This window comes from Dermochelys coriacea, chromosome 1, assembly GCF_009764565.3.
Source record: "Dermochelys coriacea isolate rDerCor1 chromosome 1, rDerCor1.pri.v4, whole genome shotgun sequence".
NCBI classification, from domain to species: Eukaryota; Metazoa; Chordata; order Testudines; family Dermochelyidae; genus Dermochelys; species Dermochelys coriacea.
Window position 1 is genome coordinate 289,784,283 of NC_050068.2, and position 24,065 is coordinate 289,808,347.

Sequence of the window (24,065 nt, forward strand, 5' to 3'; positions counted from 1 at the left end):
GATAATGGCATAAGTATAGAGAAAAATGTGTACCTACTTAAAATATTGATTCTGTGTCTGAAAATAGACCCTCAGAGTATTTTGCCTGAGTTGCTGATGATGCCACCCAAAAGGGCAGAGAAAACTATGATATGGAGGTCTTCATGATTTGCTTATAAAATGAAAAAAAATTAGATCTCTTAGATGTAATCATTCTCTGACCTATTTGTGGTTAGTACACTATTTAAACCTCATTGAGTAAGAAGCAATATCTAACACAATCCTAATGAACATTGTAGAAGTTTAAAAAAATTCTTCCTCTGCCACCCTCAGTCTTATGGTAAGTTGATTGAAAAAGTTTAAATTATACACCAACAAGTCATGTCACAAATTTTTGAAAAACAAAAACATTGAAAAAGCAAAATGGCCTCATAATTTTTAAAGCCATTTTCAACCAAAAAAGTCATTTGAAAAATGTCAGTCATCTGTTTTAGGAGTTTCTATTGATCAAGAGGAGAACTTTGATCAAAATATCACCCCCATTTTCATAGCAAGAGATTCTGCAAATAGGCACTACATTTATAAAATGACTAACGGAGGTTTAAGGGACTTGACAGTTTACACACGGATGATGCTACTGTCAACATCTCAGGGGAAATTGGCCTAATCATAGCAATAAAGAATGAACTATACACTCTCAAAATCAAAAACCAATTCAGAGAAGCCACAGAATCTTTCTGTTCCATAGCTTACAGAGTTTAACATAAACAAAAAAGTCATAGGTGAAGCCAGGACAGAAAAAGAAGGCTGAAATATGGCTGATGGAATGTAACCCCAGTTCCTTTCCTCTCTTCTAACATTCAACATGAAGCTCCAGAGATCTCCAAATCTATATTTGTGAACTAGATTGTGGCACAGTTCATTACATCAAAATGGTGGAAAACTGTTGAAGTAAAATTGCAGAAGACAATTGAATTGAATTTGTCAGTTTATAAAAATATGTGCACTTCTATCTAGCCAGCTTTGTTTTTCATCAAGCATGTTTTTAGTATGTTCAGATTGATTTGGTCAAAACTTTATAGTAGCTTAGATGCCAGGAAAAAAAAAGTTGGTAAAAAGATATTGCTGATGAATGACAGATATAAAAGAGTGGAAGGCCTAAGCAGTTGATAGATTGGGGACTCCATTATTGCATTCTTGTGTTTTACTTGCAGAATTGTTAGCTTTTCATTTTGGACAGTGTGTGCCTTTTTGTGATTGAGGTAAAGTCCCTTTAAGCCTTTTATGTTTGCCCCCAAAGAGTTGGCTAGCTAAAATTAGACTAAACAGGAAGCTGATGCACTAAACAGGAAGATGATGACCAAAAAAAAAAAAAGAAAAGATGAGGAGGGGAGAATTAAGGGAAGCTAATAAGAATACAAAGTACTTTTGGCTGAGGAAGCTGCTTAAGGTTATGGAGTGAGGAGTTTTTGTTTTTATAAAATGTTCATAGTCAATTTCTTTTTTGGGGTGGTGCCTAATTAGATGAGTGGAAGATAAGTGACATGAAAAAACAGTCTTGAGACCCTGATACAAAACCATTGAAGCCAATGGACAGACTCCTATTGACTACAGTTGGTACTGACTCAATTTGCAAATTGAGTTTGCAAAATCATATTAACTTGAAACTCAAAGCAAAAAACTCGTGCTATAAACCTTAAACTGAAGGAAATGTTTACACAAACCCCAAGGAAGGAAAACCATTATGATTTTTCTACAGCTGTACTAACAACTTGTAACATGCAAAATGTATTTAATAACAAGGAGTAACTTTGTTTTTACTCATTAAAAAATGACAAAGCAAACTGTCCCTCCAATGAGCCATTCAATTTTAGCTAATTCCTTGTAGGCAGAAATGAGCCTTCAAGGAATTTAGAGGAGGAGTGAGTAGTAGCCTAGATTTGTACTGGAAAAACATTTGCAGTGCCATAAGTGCTGGAGTATTTAGGGATACCGCTGCAAATAGTGCTTTACATGTTTGATTAGAAACAGAATTAATTGGTGCCCATTCTCTTTGTATAAGATAATAGTGGCTTCCAGTGGCTACTTATAAATAATGATAAAAGACCTCATTAGGCAGGGATCAAAGTACCCAAGGGCACCCTACTCATTTTATGTAGGTATCAGTGTTGAATCTCAGTCATTTTTCTCTTGACTTGTGTCACAGTGCAGTCAGTTGAGATGGAATGGACATAAAGAGAGAGCAAAAACATCTGTCCAAAACATAGGAATCTTGCAAGCATAGGGGGAGCTTTCTATAGGAGTTAAAAGATTGGTCTTTTTGAAGGAGTATATAGAACTTCTTTCCCCAAATATGTTTGTCTATACTGTGGTATAAAGCAGAAAAGGGTGGTTAATTGGTATTATATAGCTCAAATAGCCTGACATAAATATACACCACAGGTGGTGAGATTTCCTGCCTGTCGAGGACATTAGCCCTGTTGCTAATGAATAAAATATTAGAGATTTTCAAAGAAGTTTACAGGAGCTAGCAGAGCTATAACTAAGCATTTGAGTGCCCAGGGTGAGCAAGCATATTTGCACCCCCTAGAAATGACACATGGTGGGGCACGAAGGGTCACATCCCCACCCCCCGCCCCAGATTTCTGTCTTCCATTTAGCACAGATGTTTTAAAAATGTAGGGAGCACCATTTAGCACAGATGTTTTAAAAATGTGGGGAGCAGGGGTGCCATTTCAGATTTTGGGATGGGGAGGCAACTTTCACCGTGATTCCAGGGGCTACTTAGGCACCTGAAAACTCTAGTCTTTTTGCAGATAACTTAGAAATTAGCACTGTGTCTAATTCCTATATAAAGAAAGAACAAAATATATTCAAACACCAATTAAAGCCGTATTTTAAGTTTATATGTAAATTTAGAACAATCAGGAGATAATACAGCAAGATATTCCCAATCTCAAGCCTTGAGGTGGAGTCATAACTGTTGAGCTGTGTCCTGCTATTACACCAATAAGACCCTCATTCAGCTCAGTTGGTGATGGAGAGGAGCCTGTGCTTTGGGAATGGGAGGAATCCGTTTCAATCCCTATGGCCGGATTGAGTCCCATATGAGGAGGAGGTGCCACAGTCAGTGAGGGGCCTGTTGCTCTCGGGGGAGAAATCTGGATTTGGGAGTGACAGAGGAGAAAGATCTGGGTATATTAGTTGATTGCAGGATGACTAGGAGCCGCAAATGTGATGAGCCTGTGAAAAAGGCTAATGCAATCCTAGGATGCATCAGGCAAGGTATTTCCAATAGAGATAGGGAAGTGTTAGTACCATTATACAAGGCACTGGTGAGACCTCATGTGGAAAACTGTGTGCAATTCTGATCTGCCATGTTTAAGATAGATTAATTAAAACTGGAACAGGTCCAGAGAAGGGCTAATAGGATGATCCAAGGAATGGAAAACCTACCTTATGAGAGGAGACTCAAAGAGCTTGGCTTGTTTAGCTTAACCAAAAGAAGGCTGAGGGGAGATATGATTGCTCTCTATAAATATATCAGAGGGATAAATAGCAGGGAGGGAGAGGAGTTATTTAAGTTAAGCACCAATGTGTACACAAGAACAAATGGTATAAACTGGCCATCAACAAGTTTAGGCTTAAAATTAGGCGAAGGTTTCTAACCATCAGAGGAGTGAAGTTCTGGAACAGCCTTCGAAGGGGAGCAATGGGGCGCAAAAAATCTAACTGGCTTCAAGACTGAGCTTGATAAGTTTATGGAGGGGATGGTATGATGAGACTGCCTACAATGGTATGTAGCCAATTTGTAACTGCTAGTAGTAAATATTCCCCAACAGCCAGTGATGGATACCAGATGGTATGATGGGGGAGCTCTGAGTTATTACAGAGAATTCTCTCCTGAGTGTCTGGCTGTTGGGTCTTGCCAAAATACTCAGGGTCCAACTGATCGCCATATTTGGGATTGGGAAGGAATTTTCCCTTGAGTCAGATTGACAGAGACCGGGGGAAAGGGGTTCGCCTTCCTCTGCAGCATGGGACACTTGCAGGTTTAAACTAGTGTAAATAGTAGATTCACTGTAACTTGAAGTCATGATTTGAGGATTTCTGTAACTCAGCCAGAGATTAGGGGTCTATTACAGGAGTGGGTGGGTGAGGTTTTGTGGTCTGCAATGTGCAGGAGGTCAGATTAGATTATCATGATGGTCCCTTCTGCCCTTAAAATCTATACAATGGATTATATTAGAAAGCAATTACATTTCTACTGTCTGTATCTGAATGTCTTTCCCTCTGGTCTGCTCTGTTTTAGTGTCTTTAGCCTCTAGCACTGTTGGTCTGGCTGGGCAGGTTGTCCACACAGAAACCACAGAAGTAGCGCTGACAGCTGACCCCATTGTAGGATTTGGGGTACAGCTCCAAGGAAGTGTGTTTGCCACTGAGACCTTGTCTTCTCCACCTCTGATTTCATATATTGATTGTGACAGCCCAGCAGAAAGGTGAGGCTCTTTCAGATGATTGCTTCTAACTATATCTTGCTGACAATGCCTGGGGATGGTTTGGTTTGATTGCTTTCAGATTTCTGAGAAATTCTGGACCATTGCTCAGTGGAAATGTAGCACATAATGAACTCCCTGTTCTGATAATAAAATTTTATATTCTTGGTCAGGTGTAAGACAAATAACAAGCAGCAGTGCCTTTATCTTGCTGATTGCTTCAACAGCAGACTAGAGGCTATATTAATTAAAAAGGAGAGAATCCATTTTTTAAAAAAATCTCTGAACTTCAAAACTAATAAACTCTTTGCAATGGAGGAACCACATCCATCTCTGCTAAGTTTTAGTTCAGATCACAGCATAAGAAATGCTTGACTTTTGAATTATTAATTCTTCTTGGAACATTTCAACGGGACCTACATATGTTTTTGTAATACCATGGTTTCATGTAGAACCACATTAGTTCTATAGTAGATACAACTGCTAGCTGCCATTGCATAGAATGAGCTGATATATCATCCTTTTTAAAGGTCAGATGGCATTTATTTTGTATAACTGGATACTGGTTACCTGTACATCCGAAGGCTAATTTTTATTATTGTGTATCAAGGTGTGGGGTTCTACAAATAGGAGACAGAGTAATGGCAATAAATGGAATTCCAACAGAAGACAGCACATTTGAAGAAGCTAATCAGCTTCTCAGAGACTCTTCTATCACCGGCAAGGTCACTTTAGAAATAGAGTTTGATGTTGCAGGTATGAATGTATATGTAGATGTATTTTTTGCAAGACAGTATTAAGAATGATTATCAAGTGTATTTTATTTGGTAGGCATATGAGGCTGGAACTTTATTTTCACATATGCTATTTGTTTGGGAAGCTGCCCCTCTGAAAATTGTGCCTGTAGGTGCAGCTTTCTCATTACACATACCCCTCTTTCGTGTGCTCCAAACCCCAGTGGAAATGACAAATGTTGAAGAAAGTTATGGTGACAGTTCCTCCTCTTTGTTATTTGAAAACATATTTCTGTCCAGAGTTAGTCTTAGCTCAGCAGAATGTTCCTAAATGTATTACAATCTCCTATAGAGTGTTACCTGTTAATGACATGTTTTGCTATTCGGAAAAGTGTTATGTAAACAGTGGGTTAGTGAAGAAATCTTAATGGTTCTATTCTTGAGGTATGGACCAGAAAGAATATCACTAGAATTTAATCTTTAAAAACAACAATGTAAATTATATGCTAAAATTAAATTAATAAAAGTCAGGAAATGCATAACATTGCCAATGCATCTTTTACTTTCCTATGGCTCCTCACCTTTTTTAAGATATTGAAGCATGTAGAATACAAAATCACAGATTATATATGTAATATGCACAGTATATAAACAATGTATATCCCAAAACACCCACCAACTCGCACCCTATATATAGATATCTTATTTTTTAAATACATTTTAAAATTAATATTATGTATCTATATAAAATATTAAGAACCATTAAGACAGCTCCACTAATTTAGTAATAGCTCCGTAGAAGTCATTACTGTGTCAGTTCTGCAGTGATTTTGCATGGTGTAAATATTCTTACAAATGGAATTTCATATAATGGTCATGTTATGCAAAATCCCAGCTAAGGGTTGCTGTAGTAATAATTATGAGTGATACCTTATCATGCACATTTCCATTAAAGTATGGTCAGACTATTGCATATTATCCATACATTTTTATACATAGCCAATACAATATTCAAAAATAACATCATGCACAACTGGAGAGCAAATTTTAAATCTGTCTGAGGTCACAAATGAAAATGAGTTTTGTGTTGCAAACTTTGGGCCTACTCCTGTTCCCAATAATGTCTATGTCAAAACTCCCATTTACTTCACCAGAGCAGAATCGGACTTCTAGTTGCTAGTGGTATTTATTTACATCTCTAAACCACTGCAACATGCAGTCTGATTTATCTGGGGCAATGGAGATGCCACGAGTCAGGACTGGAATGTAATGTTGTGTGTTCAAACTTTCATTGCCTCAGCTGGCTCCTTGCTTTCCCTCACTGTGCTGTACTTTTGTTCCTTTACTTTTCCTGAGAAATAAAATCCACTGCAGTTATTTAGATGAATATTTCAAAATGACTTAGACCTACATCAAAAAGTGCCTGAAATCAGAAGGACTTATTTTGTGTCTTTTTAATTAAAAGGTACCTGACAACAGTAAGTTTTTCATGTACGTGCACGCACAAAATTGCACCTCAGCTGAGATGATGTGGACTAAGCCACTGATAGGCACATGCAGTCTCCATCAGTTGAGATTTAAACCTCAGAATAATGGAGCTACAGACCCTTACCTTATGCAGTGACATTACCATCACTGATATAAAACATGTTGCATGTGTCATGCTCCTTTCACATCAACTCCTACATTGTTTTCATGAATGGGTAGGTGTGATGTAAGTGTTGTTAATGTATTTTCATTGGCTTACACTTAAAACTCCACATCCTTGCAAGTACTGCAGCCTGTAAAGCATCTATTTTTCATTACAGAATCAGTCATACCAAGTAGTGGAACATTTCATGTAAAACTACCAAAGAAGCATAACGTGGAACTTGGTATCACCATAAGTTGTAAGTAATTATGATTAATTTTAAGCCCACTATTGTAAGGTATTAAATAGCTAAAAATGGATATATAATCATTTGCTGTAATCAGTTTCAATTGAAATACCTCTTTGTGTGTGTGCTGTACCCAGCCAGTGTAATGGTTAGCAACATAGGCGTCGACTCTGAGGGTCTTCCAGGGCTGAGGGGAAAAATAGTGGGTGCTGAACACCCACTGGCAGCCAGCTCCATTCCCCCCTCCTGACCCCGCAAGCGCCTTGCACCCGCTGTCAGCCCTGCTGATCAGTGCCTCCCCCTCCCTCTCATTGCCTCCCACCCACTGTGGATCAGCTGTTCCGCAGTGTGCAGGAGGCGCTTGGAGGGAGGGGGATGAGCGAGGGCAAGGTGTGCTTAGGGGAGTGGGTGGAATGGGACATGAAGAGGCAGGATGGGGTCTTGGGGGAAGGGATGGAGTAGGGACAGGGTGGGGATAGAATGGGGGTGGGAAAAGGCGGGGTGGGGCCTGAGGCGGAGTCCAGGAGTTGAGCACCCCCCAGCACATTAGAAAGTCGGTTAGCAATGCTAATGCTATCTATTATCAAGTATCTCCTTCTAACATATTTGTAGTTTCCTTATTATGTTTATAGCTAGTTGAAGAGGCATGGTCAAGTTTGCCATTACTAAAACATAAGTCAAATTTAAGTTGATATGTGCCCTAATTCAGGAAAGAACTTAAGCAGATGCAAAGTCCCAGTATAGTCAGTTTAAAAACAGAAGCCAATGGGACTTTGGTACAAGCAAAAGTTCTTTCCTGACAAGGGATGCTTTCTTGCATCAGGGCCAATTTTAGCAAAGCAAGGCCCCCAGTCCTGCAAGAGATTTCTGCACTGACTTCAGAGGGACTCCTCCTGGGTGTAGGGACCCACACAAGTTAAGCAAATAGCTTCAAAACTATTTATACTTTTAAAAGTGTCAGTGCCAGCAGATCAGCACTCATGTGTAACACTTTAATGGCACACCAAAAATGGACACGTCATAGAGGAAAAAGTAATTTAATTAAGGAAGCAGATTTCAGGTCAAAATAATGAGAGAAATTTTATTTATTTAATTTTCTTAACACTTTGACATTGTCATTTTACATTTGAAACACTTTTTTTTTTTTTTAATTTTCTAACTTTTTTTAGCAGCCAGTAAAAAGTGGCTCTGGTCTGTAACTTGATCTTGTTAGATCCCGCCCTTGGTGCAAGCAGGCACAATCCCATTAAAGTTAATGGGTATTATGCATGGAGCACGGATGCCAGTGATGAATCTGGCCTGATAGGAATTAAAATTTCATTGCTTTTTGTGGCCTTAATTAAACCATTGGCTTTATTCAGAGTTATGTTTATGCAAAATACTTTGTGAAATTTCTGTAGGTTTTTTTTGTGTTTTGATTTATATTATCAAAGCTTTTAGCAGCACGACAGATTAAAATTAGTCAAAAGTGCAGTGAGTAATTAAGCACTATGATTGACATCTGAAGAACAAATGAGATGCACCACTGTAGGTTCAGATTATTATGTTCCCATTTGTTATATATGCATATCAAGAATTGTTAGACTCAATAATGAATGCAGTTTGATGCAAATTAAAATCATAGATCTGCCAACAGAAGGAGTGGTAACACATGAAACATTCATACAAATAAAATGCTGAACAATGGGAAGATCTAGGAAGAGGTTGTTCTATTTAGTTATTAGACCTTGGCTCAATGTTGATTTCCTGATTATTTATAAAAAATAATTTTTACTTGTATTAATAATGTTATTTATATGTATTTATATGAAGATGTCTTTTTTTCTCTTTCAATTTACTGTAATACAAAGGTTTTGAAGTGTTATCCTCCCCCTCATTAACTAAAACTTTGAAAATTTGTCTGGTAGATTTCAGACCCTTTGTAAAGCCTTGAATCAGTTGTACTTGTGCTTGGTTTAATACTTTGTTCTGTTCTACCCAATTAACTCAGAAATGAGCCAGTGTGATTTAACAGGGTGAATGTTTTATACTAATTTCACTTAGAGCATTTATAGCACATTAATATCTTCATGCCATTTATTGACATTACTGTCATAATTCTAAATGCTTTCATTTAAAAAACAAAACAACGGAAGAATCTGCATGCACTGTGGGTGAAATTCAACTCTCCACAAAGCTGGAGCTATCAAGCTTAGAGCATAAATACTACATGAGATCAGGTGATATAATATCCATTTGGGCTAGATAGGGGTAAGCATGTAGACGCTCTGTAGTCAATACTCCTGCAAGCACTCTGATGCAGGAGTCTTCAGGGGTCATTTCTGCTACCCCTCTTGTTCAGTTCATATGTAAAGATTCTAGAGGAGCTAGTTAGGTACTTAGTCCGAGGTGCCATCGGTATTATTACTGAGGGCATTCTGTGCCAAAAAAATTAAAATTCTGTGCCAAAAATTTCTGCTCACAATATTTTAAAATTCTGCAAAATTCTGAAAATTTTATTTGTCAAATAAATGTGGAGGCTCCAGTATGGCATTGGGGAGCACAGGCCACCGGCTACACAGAGGTGGGAGATCACTGTGCAGATCCCCCTTGGACACGGACTCACCCAATCCTGACACAGTGCAAGGACCGGGCCTGCCCCAGAAACACCCCAGGGCCCTGCTCCTCCATGCCAGGTGCACCAGGTGTGGATAGGCAGGCTCAGCAAGGCAGGATCCAAGTGTGGGGGGATCCAGGTGTGGGTTGAGAGGGTTCTGTGTGGGGCAATCTGATGTGGGCAGCTCAGTGGTGGATCTGGGTGTGGGGGGGATCTGCATGTACAGAGGCTTGTTGGGGGTTCTGGGTGCAACGGTAATGGGACTCTGCAGGGGGGGTCCAGGTGAAGGTGTTTCTTTCATTTTTCTTGGTCAATAAATAAGCCTACTTGAAACTACTGCCTGATTCTCAAAAAGCTTCTCAATCTGGACAAAGTACTAAATGAACCTGAGCTGATTTAGAGTTTTGGAGGAAACCATGTGCAACTCAATTTTGGGAGCTGAATTTCACCTTGTTTAAGATTCATTCAAAATAGAAACTAAGGGGGCACAAATCATAATGAAGTAAAACCAGAAGAAAAGTTCATGTGAATCCCTGTAAACCAAAGCCACTGGCTTTCACGTAACTGTTATGTCAACTGTCTCTCAATACAATGGGCTTGTCAGATGCAGCTCTAACACACACAATTTTACACCCTTAACCTCCCAAAAGAAGGTCCTAGTTAAGTCTTTTAAGGTTCCCCAAAATTTTTTTATGGGTTATGGGTCCCCTTAGCATCCACCTCTGGGGCCTGTGAAAGGCCTGTTTTCCATTAATATTAATACGCTTTGAATCAGGAGCCTAGTCCATAGTCTGCCAAGATAAGTGACTCTATCTTTCATACTGCAGTTAGCACCAATTTCATACCCTATTAACTGCTTCTGGAAATTAAAACTTCTCCATTTTTTAAACCAGGCCACAGAAACTAGAACTGTGTAAATAACTGATTTTCTGGTTCAAGAGCTGAACTAAAAACTCGGAGAAAAAATTCATTTCAGGTTGACCCAAAAAGAAATTGTTCTACTTTTTTTCAGCAAGACTAAAAAGTTGAAAAAAAATAGTTTTGAATCAAAACATTTTGTATGACCCAAAGGATTTACGTTTGGGTTTTTGTTCTTTTTTACTTTTTGTAAAAATAAAACTGAAGGAAAATTTGAAACAAAAAGTCATTTCAAATTGAAACATTTTGTTTCAAAAATGTCTAAACAAAACTTTTCAACGTTCTCAAGTTTGTTGGTTTTTTCCAGACAGAATAATTTGGTGAATTCCACTGACCTGAATATGCATTTTTTGGCAAACAATTTTTATCCAGTTTTTTTTCCTAGCTCTAATGGAATCAAGTAGGACACAACAATATGCTAGGCAATATCATCTTTTTTTAAACAGAGCCAATTCATGGAAATTACTAAGTAGGTCAGCCCTCAGCAATTGTAAGGTGTTTAAATTTGATTTAATTTATTTGCCATCTATATTGATTTTAAACAATGTAGTGGAATATAGATTTTTTTAAGATTGATTTTTGTGACACACCAACTACTTTATTATAGCCACATATTTCAAAAATACATTGAAAGGTGTTAAAAAGATACATTTGCTAATGTAATATGAAAATTGTAATTTCCTATGTCCTGTATATCATACACCAAAACATATATAGACCCCAGTCCTGCAAACACTTACACACATGAATAACCGAGTTCAATGGCACTCTCCTCTTATGTGTAAAGTTTCACATGTGCATATATTTTTTCAGGATGAGGTCCATATTTATTAAGTATATTTGAACGTTAGTCAAAAAATGTGAAAATCATACATCTTTGGCATAAAAGAACTGTTGCATATTATCCCACTGTAGAAACTGTAAAATGGAAGAATATTGTGTATGCACACTCAGTAAAGCCTGTCTTTAGCAGCCACTCTAAAATGAGTGACAAAAACTGGTTATCTATTAGAATAATAGTAATAATAATAATAATATGTCTTCAAATAAAAGTGGGGCAGAATTGTGCTTTTTTTGAGATACCTCATGGTGTTTTCATTATATATTAGAGAAAAGGCGGCTAATTGTGATATTTAGTGTCAAGGAGAAAAATATTTGAGGAGTTGTATGTTGAATAGTATTTATGTATATGTATGGGTGTATCTATACGTACAATCTATTTTTATTTATTTACTTTGTATTAGCCTTACATTGTACTCAGGTATCGAACTATCTGTTCATGAGCATAAATCAGTTCTTGCAATGTCTGTTAGTATGGATACAGTTCTGGCATCATCAGAATTTTTATTATTAACCTCCATTCACAGGTGGACCAGAAAAAAAAATTGTTTCAAGGGGTTCAAAAGCAGTAGTTGTACCAGGTTTGATCCTGGAAGCAAATTATCTTGACTCATTTTCCAGAAATCATTATGGGCACTTTACATTAAGCAAACCTTAAAAATACATAAAAGATTAGCAGGTCATTTATTCTTTTTTGTGCTTATATATAAATAATAAGATTCTGATACCCTTACTCACACAAATTGTACCTTACTCCAGAAGTGGTCCCCTGAAGCTAATAGCTCATAGAATAAGAGTAAGGAATGTATATAATATTTCAAGCGTTTGCAGGATTGGGCCCACATCCACAATGTGCAGATTTACTTGACAGTTCTCAGCAGCCCCAAATGAGCCATCATAATATTAATTATGCACTTTTAAGAACAAAAAATAATCAACTGTAAGAACTGCTTACGTATGGATTCAATGAGCTTTTTAGTCCCGTTAGTAAACAGTGTTCTCTAACAAATAGGGGTTATCACAAGCTGTGCATCAATGATTTCGTTTGCTGACTTTGTTTGAGTACAGCCTCTGGATTTTAGTTTGAGTTTTGAGTTCAAACAAAGTTGGAAACTCAAAGCCAAACTCAGCTGCAATTGCCTAGCTTTGGCTGGACACTAGGGGGAAAGAACGCTTTTGCCTGGTTTCCTGGCCAAAATCATAATTTGATCCAAGTTTGTTGGAAACATTTTTGAAAAAAGTTCATGGATGTTTTAGTGACCACAGCCTGTGTTTCATGTTTGTAATGATATATGATAGCAGGTGTAGATTCTGATTTTGTTATAGCAGTAATGTTGAGGGGGCCGTTGCATTATTGGTTCCCATAGATTTCAGGGATTTTTATTTCCCTTTTCTGGTTTCAATAGTAATAGTACAGTAGCACTTGGGGTACATGTACACAGCCCAGGGCAGTGAGCCTCCCAGCCCAGGTCAACAGACTCAAGCTCACAGGGCTCGTGATACCACTCTAAAACTAGCTGTGCAGACGTTGTGCTTCAGACTGGAGTTCAGACTCTGAAGCCTAGGGAGGGGGTGGGTTTTTCAGAGTCTAAGCCACAGCTTCAAAGCACTGTCTTCACAGCTATTTTTGGTGTGATAGCATGAGCCTCACAAGCCAGAGTCTGTTGATCTTGCCTGGGAGGCTCGATTCAACGGACTGTGTAGACATATCCTTACAGACTAGGGTTACCACCTTTTCAAAAAGCAAAAGCAGGACACATGCAGAAACCCCACTCCCTTCCTCTTCTCCCAAACTCCCGCACCCTGCTCCTTTTCTTCCCTAACCCTTCCCCCGGCCAGGTCAAAAGCCAGAGCCAGGCTATGGTAAGAGCTGCCCCTGCTGTGGGGAGCCCTGGAGCTTCCACCTGCCCTGAGTAGGCTGATGGGTACGTGAGAGCAGCCCCCAGCCCATATCTCCACCCCTTGAGGCACGTTGCCCAGGACAGGGGGAGGGTCCAGTACTCCCCACCAGCAGCCTGTGCTCCCTGGGCAGCTCTTACTAGTGCCTGGCTCCAGCTACTGACCTGGCCAGGTGGTGGGGACTTGGGCAGGGGAGAGGAAGAGCAGGGGGCGGGGCCTTGTGATGAGCGGGGGCTAAGGCCCACCTCAGCCTCCCCCACCGGGAAGAGGCTGGTGCTGCCCCTGAGCCTTGGGCAGGCACAGAGCAGCACTGCAGGTAATCCAGGACAAATGCTGTCCCAGAGTCATTCAACCCAGGACTGGGACATGAACTCTGCATTTTGGAACTGTCCCACCCAATTTGAGATGGGCAGTTCCCTATTAGAGATTCCAACTGGGATCAGGGCCTCGTATTTTGGCATGGTACAAACACAGGTTGATCAGTAGCTGCACTGAATAGTTTACTATTTAAATAGGTAAGACAAACAATAGATCAGGTACTGAGGCTCAGAGACCGACTATGTGATCTGCCTAAGATCCCAGAAGAAATCTGCAGCAGAGCCAGAAATTGAGCCCAGATCTCCAGAGTTCCAGGCCAGTATCTTAACCTCAGGATAGTCTTCCTCTCTGGAATATTAAATGAGTGTAAAAAAATCAAAGGAAATTCACACATGATGATTACAAATACAAACTATTAATCATTTAATTTTATTTTAAAGTAGACTAAAAGCAGAATTTCAGCCTCAGCATTGAACTTACCATCTGTATCTTTTTATGCACTCTTATGCACCCTTCAGGTTCTGAAAACGCTCTCCAACCTTAACATTAAAAAGGTTGTAGAGCAGTTTTTAAACGAAGGGCTGGGGGAAAGCCAACAGGTGCGGAAGAGCACGTGGTCTGGACATCCCTTAGGGGAGAATCTATTAATAGAGAATCTCTATGTCCTAGTGAGGATGACAGGATGGAAAATGATAAAACACAGGCAGGGTCTGATCAGAAACAATCAAACAAAAAAGAGTCCCATTCAATTACATCGTGTAATGGCAGACAGCTAAAAGGAGACAAGTTTTTAAAGTGCTTATATACCAATGCTAGAAGTCTAAATAATAAAATGGGTGAAGTAGAGCGCCTTGAATTAAATGAGGATATTGATATAATAGGCATCACAGAAACTTGGTGGAATGAGGATAATCAATGGGATACAGTAATACGAGGGTACAAAATATATCAGAAGGACAGAACAGGTCGTGCTGCTGTGGGAGTGGCATTATATGTGAAAGAAAGCACAAAATCAAATGAAGTAAAATTCGGAAATTAATCAAATTGTACCATAAAATCTCTATGGATAGAAATTGCATGCTCTAATAATAAGAATATAGCGGTAGGGATATATTACTGACCACCTGACCAGAATGATGATAGTGACTGTGAAATGCTCAGGGAGATTAAAGAGGCTATTAAAATAAAAAACTCAATAATAATAATAATGGGGGATTTCAGTTATCCCCATCTTGACTGGGTACCTGTCACCTGAGGACGGGATGCACAGATAAAGTTTCTTGACACCTTAAATGACTGCTTCTTGAAGCAGCTGGTCCTGGAACCCACCAGAGGAGAGGCAATTCTTTATTTAGTCCTAAGTGGAGCACAGGATCTGGTCCAATATAATGAATATAGCTAGACCACTTGGTAATAGTGACCATAATATAATTAAATTTAACATCCCTGTGGTGGGGAAAACACCACAGTAGCCCAACACTGTAGCATTTAATTTCAGAAAGGGAAACTACACAAAAATTAGGAGGTTAGTCATGCATCTGACGAATTGGGTATTCACCCACAAAAGCTTATGCTCCAATACGTCTGTTAATCTATAAGGTGCCACAGGACTCTTTGCCGCTTTTACAGATCAAGACTAACACGGCTTCCCCTCTGATACTAGAAATTAAAGGTTTCAGAGTAGCAGCCGTGTTAGTCTGTATTCGCAAAAAGAAAAGGAGTACTTGTGGCACCTTAGAGACTAACAAATTTATTTGAGCATAAGCTTTCGTGAGCTACAGCTGCAGCTCACTTCATCGGATGCTGTAGCTCACAAAAGCTTATGCTCAAATAAATTTGTCAGTCTCTAAGGTGCCACAAGTACTCCTTTTCTTTTTTAGAAATTAAAGGGTACAGTGTCAAAAGTGAAAGCTCTGCAAGCTACATGAAAACTTTTTAAAGACACTATAATAGAGGTTTCAGAGTAGCAGCCGTGTTAGTCTGTATTCGCAAAAAGAAAAGGAGTACTTGTGGCACCTTAGAGACTAACAAATTTATTAGAGCATAAGCTTTCGTGAGCTACAGCTCACTTCATCGGATGCATTTGGTGGAAAAAACAGAGGAGAGATTTATATACACACACACAGAGAACATGAAACAATGGGTTTATCATACACACTGTAAGGAGAGTGATCACTTAAGATAAGCCATCACCAACAGCAGGGGGAGGGAAGGAGGAAAACCTTTCATGGTGACAAGCAGGTAGGCTAATTCCAGCAGTTAACAAGAACACCATACAAAGCAAAGCTGCAGCGATTAGCAAAAGATCTTCTAAAGCAGTTCCAAGTAAAGAATATCAGAGGAACAGTGGGGGGTGGGGTGGGAGGGAGAAATACCATGGGGAAATAGTTTTACTTTGTGTAATGACTCATCCATTCCCAGTCTCTATTCAAGCCTAAGTTAATTGTATCCAGTTTGCAAATTAATTCCAATTCAGCAGTCTCTCGTTGGAGTCTGTTTTTGAAGCTTTTTTGTTGAAGTATAGCCACTCTTAGGTCTGTGATCGAGTGACCAGAGAGATTGAAGTGTTCTCCAACTGGTTTTTGAATGTTATAATTCTTGACGTCTGATTTGTGTCCATTCATTCTTTTACGTAGAGACTGTCCAGTTTGGCCAATGTACATGGCAGAGGGGCATTGCTGGCACATGATGGCATATATCACATTGGTAGATGCGCAGGTGAACGAGCCTCTGATAGTGTGGCTGATGTGATTAGGCCCTATGATGGTATCCCCTGAATAGATATGTGGACAGAGTTGGCAACGGGCTTTGTTGCAAGGATAGGTTCCTGGGTTAGTGGTTCTGTTGTGTGGTGTGTGGTTGCTGGTGAGTATTTGCTTCAGATTGGGGGGCTGTCTGTAAGCAAGGACTGGTCTGTCTCCCAAGATCTGAGAGAGCGATGGCTCCCTGAAGGACGACAACCACTGGACAATCGAGGTGCTAAAAGAGCACTCAAGGACAATAAGGCCATTGCGGAGAAACTAAATGAATTCTTTGCATCTGTCTTCACGGCTGAGGATGTGGACAGAGTTGGCAACGGGCTTTGTTGCAAGGATAGGTTCCTGGGTTAGTGGTTCTGTTGTGTGGTGTGTGGTTGCTGGTGAGTATTTGCTTCAGATTGGGGGGCTGTCTGTAAGCAAGGACTGGTCTGTCTCCCAAGATCTGAGAGAGCGATGGCTCCCTGAAGGACGACAACCACTGGACAATCGAGGTGCTAAAAGAGCACTCAAGGACAATAAGGCCATTGCGGAGAAACTAAATGAATTCTTTGCATCTGTCTTCACGGCTGAGGATCTGAGGGAGATTCCCAAACCTGAGCCATTCTTTTTAGGTGACAAATCTGAGGAACTTTTCCAGATTGGGGTATCATTAGAGGAGGTTTTGGAACAAATTGATAAATTAAACAGCAATAAGTCACCAAGACCAGATGGTATTCACCCAAGAGTTCTGAAGGAACTCAAATGTGAAATTGAACAGAACTACTAACTGTAGTCCGTAACCTATCATTTAAATCCGCTTCTGTACCAGATGACTGGAATATAGCTAATGTCCCATTATAAGACCCTGCTTTTAATTGCTTATAACTTTGCCATTCTTTGCCAATTTTTAAAATGGGCTCCAGAGGTGATCCTGGCAATTACGGGCCTATAAGCCTGACTTCAATACTGGACAAACTGGTTGAAACTATAATAAAGAACAATATTGTCAGACATATAGATGAACATAATTTGTTGAGGTTTTAGTAAAGGGAAATCATGCCTCACCAATCTACTAGAATTCTTTGAGGGGGTCAACAAGCATGTGGACCAAGGAGATCCAGTGAATATAGTGTACTTAGATTTTCAGAAAGCCTTTGCCAAGGTCCCTCACCAAAGGTTCTTACACAAAGTAAGCTGCCATGGGATAAGAGGAAAGGTGCTCTCATGGATTGGTAACTGGTTAAAAGATAGGAAACAAACGGTAGGTATAAATGGTCACTTTTCAGAATGGAGAGAGTTAAAAAGTGGTGTTCTGGGACCAGTCCTATTCAACATTTTCATAAATGATCTGGAAAAAGGGGTAAACGGTAAGGTGGCAAAATTTGCAGATGATACAAAATTACTAAAGATAGTAAAGACACAAATAGACTGCAAAGAGCTACAAAAGATTCTCTCAAAACTGGTGACTGGGCAACAAAATGGCAGATGAAATTTAATGTTGATAAATGCAAAATATTGCACTTTGGAAGGCATAATCCCAACTATACATATACAATGATGGGGTCTAAATTAGCTGTTACCACTCAAGAAAGAGTTCTTGGAGGCATTGTGAATAGTTTTTTGAAAACATCCACTCAATGTGCAGCAGCAGTCAAAAAAGCAAACAGAATGCTGGGAATAATTAAGAAAGGGATAGAAAATAGGACAGAAAATATCATGTTGCCTCTATATAAATCCATGGTATGCCCACATCTTGAAAACTCTGTGCAGATGTGGTCACCCCATCTCAAAAAAAGATATATTGGAATTGAAAAAGATTCAGAAAAGAGCAACAAAAATGATGAAGGGTATGGAACGGCTTCCGTAAGAGGAGAGATTAATAAAACTGGGACTTTTCAGCTTGGAAAGGAGATGGCTAAAGGGAGATATGATTGAGGTCTATAAAATCATGACTGGTGTAGAGAAAGTAGATAAGGAAGTGTTGTTTACTACTTCTCATAACACAAGAACTCGCGGTCACCAAATGAAATTAATAGGCAGCAGGTTTAAAACAAATAAAAGGAAGTATTTCTTCACACAACGCACAGTCAACTTGTGGAACTCCTTGCCAGAGGATGTTGTGAAGGCCAAGACCATAACAGGGTTAAAAAAGAACTAGATAAATTCATGGAGAATAGGTCCATCAATGGCTATTAGCCAGGATGTGTAGGAATGGTGCCCCAGCCTCTATTTGCCAGAAGCTGGGAATGAGCGACAGAGGATGGATCACTTGATGATTACCTGTTCTGTTCATTCCCTCTGGGGCACGTGGCATTGGCCACTGTCGCAAGACAGGATACTGGGCTAGATGGACCTTTGGTCTGACCCAGTATGGCTGTTCTTAGTTCAGAATACAGGTGTGTAGGGGCTCTCACTGTGCAGGGATCTCAATAGCTACATAAAAAGGAATATACTAAGCATGAAGTTTCAAAAATACAGCTAAATTTCCTTATCGAGCAAAATTCAGAAAAAGCAATATTACAATAGCATGGTGTTTTCATGTTTTCTTTTTGCAGATCCCATCAGTATGTTTGCTAAAATAATCTAGTAATCGGGAGGCCCAGTGATTTCATTGGGACTCTGCACAGGCCTACGGGTCTCGAATGAATCCAAAGGCAAGATAGGGTCCTAGTATTAACCTCATCAAAATTCTTTGGTGACAAAGACATCCCCAATCAGTTTTAGAATATAAGATTAATCTAAGATTTATTTATATATAAAATAATTATTAAAAGAGGGGCTGGTAGTATCACCTACTTTTAAAATTGCCTGACATTTCCCATTATGAGACCCTGCTTTTAATTGCTTATAACTTTGCCATTCTTTAACCAATTGGGCTGAAATTCTCCATGCCAGGTGTCTGCCTCTTTTGGGAGAACTACAGCCAGGACAGTTCAGCTGGTTCCAAGAACAATGCTAGGGGAAAATACAGTGTTTTACTCACATTAAAAAAATCTGGCAGTTTTTTGCTTTGAAAACCTCTAGCGTCTCCATGATTTGGAACAGGGACTTGAAATTTGACCAGGGGTGGCCTTTGTGTCAGGGATTTGCCTTTGGCCATCTCCATGAAAATCTGCCTAAATCTGGCCAAACTATAAGCCTTTGAAAAATCACACATGCTCAGTAGAAATTTCTGCCTCTAGTGCTGGTCCACATAGATGATGACAATCTACTACTACTATCCATTATTACTCCTTTAGCTCAAATGGCAGAGGTCTGTGTGGTGGATATAAAGGTTCCAACCCTGCTGATGACCCATGTGGGTGTTAAATATGATGCCACATGGTGGATTTTTTTTCAGTTTGCTTTTTTAAAAATGTACGAAACTACATACAAAAAACTATGTTAAAAGAATGTTAAGGTTGCAAAGTCAAACACTCAATAGTTAGGAAATGCCCTCTTGTGTGTTTGCATTATGATACAGTCTTTAATTATATGATCACATACTATTTTTTGCATAAGTTAGAGTTGCTCTGGGGAAGAATCAGGGTTGTGTAGTGAAGGAGATTGTACCCCTGGTTCATTTGTTACAGAAGGGTGGATGATGTGTAGTGAATGAGGCAGTGAATTTCAGGAAGAGAGAGGAGATGGACTAATAGTTAAGGCAATTGAATGCTGTCCCAGAAAACTGGATTCTATCCCTGCCTTTGCCGCAGCATTCCTGTCTGATGCTGGGCGAGTCACTTCAACCAGACTTTTCACAGGTGGTCAAATAGAATGTGATTATGTAATTCTAGGCTGTAGCCATTATTTCCTAGACTACAGACATCTGCCAGCATAACTATATCAGCCAGGTCCCAGGCTATGATAAAGTGTGATTTGTGACCAGCATAGCTGTACTACAAAAACGCCTGGTGTGTAGACAGTAATATTAGCAAAACTGAGCTTTTACCTGTGTAGTTTTTGCAGGGAAGGGGGCTAAAATAAGCTATTCTGACAAAAGCACACTTTTGCTGATATAAAAAGCACAGTTTTGCTGATCCACACTAGGATCACTTTGCTGGTATATTGGTATAGCTGGTATAGCTATACCAGCAAAAAGAAAAAGAGTACTTGTGGCACCTTAGAGACTAACAAATTTATTTGAGCATAAGCTTTTGTGAGCTACATCTTATGCTCAAATAAATTTGTTAGTCTCTAAGGAGCCATAAGTCCTCCTTTTCTTTTTACCAATACAGACTAACACAGCTGCTATTCTTATATCAGCAAAGTGGTCCAAGTGAAGGCCTGGCCTCAATCTTAATGCGTATGCACAATGGGACTAAATTAAGGTTGCATAGGCAACCTTAATATGGCATTTCCTAACTCTTGGCTGCTTGATTTTGCATCATTCTTTTAATTTAGTTTTCGTGTGTGTAATTTATGAGTATATGTTATGTATATTTTAGGTACATATAAAATGGTCTGTGTAGTATAGCTATCTATCTACATATGTATATAAATAGTATATATGTGTGTGTACTTTATTACAGCTCCATCCAGTAGAAAACCAGGGGACCCCCTTGTTATTTCTGATATCAAGAAAGGAAGTGTTGCTCACAGGTGAGATCTTTCAAATTTTCAGGGAAAGTATTGCCTTCAGCTTGTGCCCCATGTAACTTCTGTGCACATAGAAACTCTCTTACAAGAGTTCTGAGGTCTGTCAAGTTTCCAAATCAATTGAATCATTTTACTGGAAGAATAAATAATATGTTTTCAATCTCCATTAATTAAAACTGATGATTGTCATCCAAAACCAAAATGAAAAAGATGTATTAGTTTTTTTTCAAAGTTATTAAAAATCCATTTGAATGGTACATGAGAGTTAACACTACTTTAAAAAGCATATTTATATGTTACTAATTAATCATGTAATGTTGTTCATTTGTTTACAGAACTGGAACGCTAGAACTTGGTGATAAACTGCTTGCCATAGATAACATTCGACTGGACAACTGCTCCATGGAAGATGCTGTTCAGATCCTTCAGCACTGTGAGGACCTTGTAAAACTAAAGATCCGCAAAGATGAAGATAACTCCGGTATGAATGGTGACGTAGTTATATGCACTTTCATGTCTTTTAGAGCATAGGATTATTATTCTGTGTGTAGAGTGCAGTTAGAAAACGTGTTAAATTTGACATATTTATTAATGTCAGTTAAAGACGTTCAGAATAAAAGTAAACACAGGGCTTTATGCAGTCTAAAATTATCTCCATGGCTATATTACTTATAGGGGTTTTGCAGTAGTAGAAGTTACTCTGTATTCCAAGGAGATACTTACCCCCTCAGATGTAGACACATCATGTTGATTTTGCCCTTATGTGACCCTGTAAGTCTTCCCTGTTTCAAGGACGGGAGACACATAAAACAGAATCCTGATTTAGGGTCTGTTTCTGCAAGCTGCTCTGGCCCAGATCCACAAAGGTTCTTAGGAACCTAAATCCAGGTTTTAGGCACTGCTATGATCCACAAATCTCCCACTCGGCTGTCACCAAACACTGTAGGTGTCTAAACTTGGCACTGAAATGTTCAGCATAACAGATCTCTAGATTCCTGTGTTTTTGCCTCTGGACATGCACACTGCTGCCTCACTCTAGGCACCTAGATGCCTACCTCTCGCCTAAGGCCCAGAGCGACCCATGAACCAGGAGAAGATAGGTGAAGCAGTACCTGGCTCACCTATGGGACTCAGAAGCTGCCTACCAGATTGAGTCCCCTTCAAAGTTTGTCTGGAGGAGGAGGTGGTAGAGAAGGAGGTGCCTAATGTACGACTTTTAGCCCAGTGGTTAGAGCACTCACCTGCAATGTGGGAAATCCAGGTTCAATTCCCCCTCTGCCTCAGGGGGAGAAGCATCTCTCACCTGTCAGGAGAGTGTCATTTGAGAGTCATTAACTACTTAATCCCACCTCAGACTATCTCATAGCCCAGTGGTTAGAGCATCCTCCTGAGAGGTGGGAGACCCCAGTTCCAAACCGATTCTGCCCTAGGCAGAGGGGGGGAGTTCAACCTGAGTAGGGGAGTTCTCTAACCACTTGGATAAAAGTTATAAGGCAGGTGGTGGCAGTGCTACCATCACCACCTCATGCTCCTCTTCTTCCCCCCATTTTGTGTGGAGTGAGGTAGGCACCTAACTCATCCTCACAAGAAATTACTTAGGTGCCTAAACCACCTGACTCCAGGAGGGGGTCCCCAACTGTGGAACACTAGCTGCCTCCCTGCAGCCTGGACTTAGGCGCCATCCCCAGGAGAGAAGAGGGTTTAGGACACACCCCTTTCCTTGGCATCTCCTGCTGGCTAGCTTAGTTGACTCCCTACCAAGCATGCTGGCTCTTGTGGAGCATGTTCATAGGTACCTATCTCTGCCCATGCATTCTATAGGGAGCCTAGGTGCCTAACTTGGCTTTGTGGACCACAGTGTTGTTCCTGTGAGTTTGTAGGTGCCTAAAAGATAGGTATTGCAACGCTTGGCATCATGACACAATGCCTTAGTGCCTTTGATGATCAGGCCTGTGACCCTGATCCGGCAAAGTACTTAAGCCCATGCCTAACTTTAAGCACATAAATTTGACTTAAGCAGGCCTACTCACATGCTTATAGTTAAGCCTGTACTTAAGTACTTTGCTGGATTGGGAACAGAGTGCTTAGCAAAGTGAAGGATCAGCCCCTAATGGAGAATTGGGGCAAACACCATTTTGCACACTATGTCAATTACTACATCCAGTCCATAAGTCCAGCAAACTTCCCAAAACATATATTCATGGAAGCAAATCCCTATCTTGTTGAGAATAGAGCGAGTTCTGCTAGGCATTTTAATGCCAAAGCAGGTCTGTCCAAATATAGTTATTATTATTAATTATTTGTATTTTGGTAGCACCCAGGGGAGCCGCAGTCCTGGACCCCATTATGCTAGGTACTGTACAAACACCTAACAAAAACAAGGTCCCTGTTCCAACAGCTTGCAATCTAAGTAGCTACATCTAAATTATATGTTATAACTGACTAAATTAGCTCCCCACACACTTTAATGTTCTTGTCCTGTAGCTGAATGCCAGCAAAGAAGTTCTTAAATTCTTTTCTACTGCTGAAAACAGCAAAGAAATGACTTCTGGTCTGATCAGTATTAATGAAGGGCAAACCCAGCAGCATCTGCAGAAATTGGCTTTTGAAAAGTAACTTTGGATCCAGCTAGCCAAATGATCGCAAAAACTGAATTCTGTCCTACAATATATGGTGATCAGGCTCATAAGGATGAGGATGTGGAATTGGTTAAACATACTCAGTACATCCTCAGGTTTCAGAGTAGCAGCCGTGTTAGTCTGTATTCGCAAAAAGAAAAGGAGTACTTGTGGCACCTTAGAGACTAACAAATTTATTAGAGCATAAGCTTTCGTGAGCTACAGCTCACTTCATCAGATGCATCCTCAGACACCCTAATGTGGGAGAGGGAGAGGGAGAGGCTGGCATGGCTGACTCATGTCAGACAGTTATAGAAATAAAGGCTTACATGGCCCGAAGAGATGCCCTACCTGACACCTCTTTTACAAAGCTCAGTGAAACAGCTAATGGAAGAAAGGCAGGAATCTGCAGCCATTGTAGGCAGGTGATTAGGAGCAGGAGTTTCCATTCAACAATGGAAAGTGTGAGACACA

The 24,065-nt window shown here is 39.8% G+C and overlaps 1 protein-coding gene across 16 annotated transcripts in view; it reads left to right on the plus strand.

Annotated features, from left to right (window-relative positions):
- The window catches only part of GRIP1 (glutamate receptor interacting protein 1), a 535,595-nt gene that overhangs the window by 461,373 nt on the left and 50,157 nt on the right, over positions 1–24,065 (plus strand). For all 16 annotated transcript variants that reach the window (XM_043493765.1, XM_043493782.1, XM_043493769.1 and 13 more), the window contains 5 exons: positions 4,292–4,478; positions 5,086–5,231; positions 7,018–7,098; positions 20,907–20,976; positions 21,309–21,454. In XM_043493765.1, coding sequence (XP_043349700.1) covers positions 4,292–4,478; positions 5,086–5,231; positions 7,018–7,098; positions 20,907–20,976; positions 21,309–21,454 — 630 coding nt within the window. The remainder of the gene's footprint in view (positions 1–4,291; positions 4,479–5,085; positions 5,232–7,017; positions 7,099–20,906; positions 20,977–21,308; positions 21,455–24,065) is intronic.